The sequence below is a fragment of the Aythya marila genome (genome assembly GCF_965140915.1).
Source record: "Aythya marila genome assembly, contig: HAP1_HAP1_SCAFFOLD_192, whole genome shotgun sequence".
Taxonomy (NCBI): Eukaryota; Metazoa; Chordata; class Aves; order Anseriformes; family Anatidae; genus Aythya; species Aythya marila.
Genome location: NW_028137141.1, coordinates 409,751 through 411,743, shown reverse-complemented (window position 1 = coordinate 411,743; position 1,993 = coordinate 409,751). Strand labels below are relative to the sequence as shown.

At 50.5% G+C, this 1,993-nt stretch overlaps 1 protein-coding gene across 1 annotated transcript; it reads left to right on the top strand.

Annotated features, from left to right (window-relative positions):
• Nucleotides 1–933, top strand: LOC309891167 (olfactory receptor 14C36-like; the record flags this gene model as incomplete). Its single annotated transcript, XM_082785549.1, has 1 exon — nt 1–933. One exon carries the CDS (start codon nt 1–3, stop codon nt 931–933), a length of 933 nt encoding a protein of 310 aa, XP_082641675.1.
• Nucleotides 934–1,993: the final 1,060 nt, after the last annotated feature.

Here is a 1,993-nt window from a genome sequence, read left to right as displayed (position 1 = left end):
ATGCCCAACATCAGCTCTGTGAGTGAGTTCCTCCTGCTGGCATTCGCAGACACATGGGAGCTGCAGCTCCTGCACTTTGCGCTCTTCCTGGGCATCTACCTGGCTGCCCTCCTGGGCAACGGCCTCATCCTCACCACCATAGCCTGCAACCACCACCTCCACACCCCCATGTACTTCTTCCTCCTCAACCTTGCCCTCCTCGACCTGGGCTGCATCTCCACCACTCTGCCCAAAGCCATGGCCAATGCCCTCTGGGACTCAAGGGTCATCTCCTATCAAGGGTGTGCTGCACAGGTTTTTCTGTTTATTTTCTTGTCTGGAGCAGAGGTTTTTCTTCTCACTGCCATGGCCTACGACCGCTACGTTGCCATCTGCAAGCCCCTGCATTATGGGAGCCTCCTGGGCAGCAGAGCTTGTGCCACCATGGCAGCAGCTGCCTGGGGCAGTGGCTTTCTCAATGCTGTCCTGCACACGGCCGCTACATTTTCCCTTCCCCTCTGCCAAGGCAATGCTGTGGACCAGTTCTTCTGTGAAATTCCCCAGATTCTCAAGCTCTCCTGTTCAGATGCCTACCTCAGGGAAATTGGGTTTATTGTATTTAGCTTTTGTTTAGGTCTTGGCTGTTTTGTTTTCATTGTGGTGTCCTATGTGCATATCTTCAGGGCCGTGCTGAGGATGCCCTCTGAGCAGGGCAAGCACAAAGCCTTTTCCACATGCTTCCCTCACCTGGCCGTGGTCTCCCTTTATCTCAGCACTATTATGTTTGCTGGCTTGAAGCCCCCTAACATCTCCTCCCTATACCTGGACCTTGTGGTGGCATTTCTGTACTCAGTGTTACCTCCAGCAGTGAACCCCCTCATCTACAGCATGAGGAACCAGGAGCTCAAGCATTCACTGAAGAAGCTCTTTCAGTTGTCTTCTAGAATCAATTAGCTGTTGCTCTGCTTCTCCAATGGGAAAAGCTCACCAAAAAAACAGGGTGGGAGACACAGCCTTTCAGTGCCAGGTACCAGGTCCACCAACACAAACTTTGAGAAACGAAGTAAAAATATTATTTACAGAAGGAGAGAAGATGAATCTCAGAATGCAGGGCTGCAGGTACCTGTGGGCAGTGCAGACACTGACCTGTGGTCTCAAGTCTCCCTGGGTGGTGAGTAGGAGAAAGTGGCCAGTGCCTGTTCTGTGCCACCTCCCCTCCAGCCCTGTCCTTCCACAGGTGGAGTATTTCTTCCTTACTTAGGCACCAGCAGAGCTTTGCCTCCTCATCCTCCACAAGGAGATGAGCCATAGGCCTGGCTGTGTGTGAGGGGGCAGCAGACCTGAGCAGAAAAAAGCCATTTTCATGGCACTGAGGCATCTGAATGGCCCAGCCCTTGTCATTGGGTCTGTTCTCTGCAGCAAAAGGCTGTCACCAAACCCCACTTAAATGGTTGCTCCTGCAGCTCTGAGGACCTCTCCAAGGGCATCACAGTATCAACGATCAGGACCTATGAGGGTCAGCCCACCCATGGATCGCAGCAGTAGGTTGGTAGGATTCCATAGTTCACAAGGACACCTCCTTGCTCTTTTCATGAATGTCTGTATTACAAATTGCTACAAATCCCTACCTGTAAAGCAACTACAGATTGCAAGAAACTATTAAGTTACCACTAGGAAAGCAAATATGGGCTTGTGATGCTTTCCCTAAATCTGCACCAATAAATACTATTTGAGGTGCTACTGCTATGACACTCATGAGTCCACTTGGTGGAGGGAGCAAGGCATGGCACCTTCCCCTTCTTTCTTTCGGGCCAGTCATGATAGCTCTTGAGGAATGTGAGCATTGGGTAACCCTAATGACATGCCTCCAGATTGTGTTTCTGTCTTCTTTTTTTTTTTTTTCCCCAAGTGTAAACTACTAAACAAAAGGGTACCAGAGGGCTGTTGGCATAACTGCCTTGAATGCAGCGAACATCAAATAGTTTTCTACCTTGCCTTGTCTCGCACAGGACCC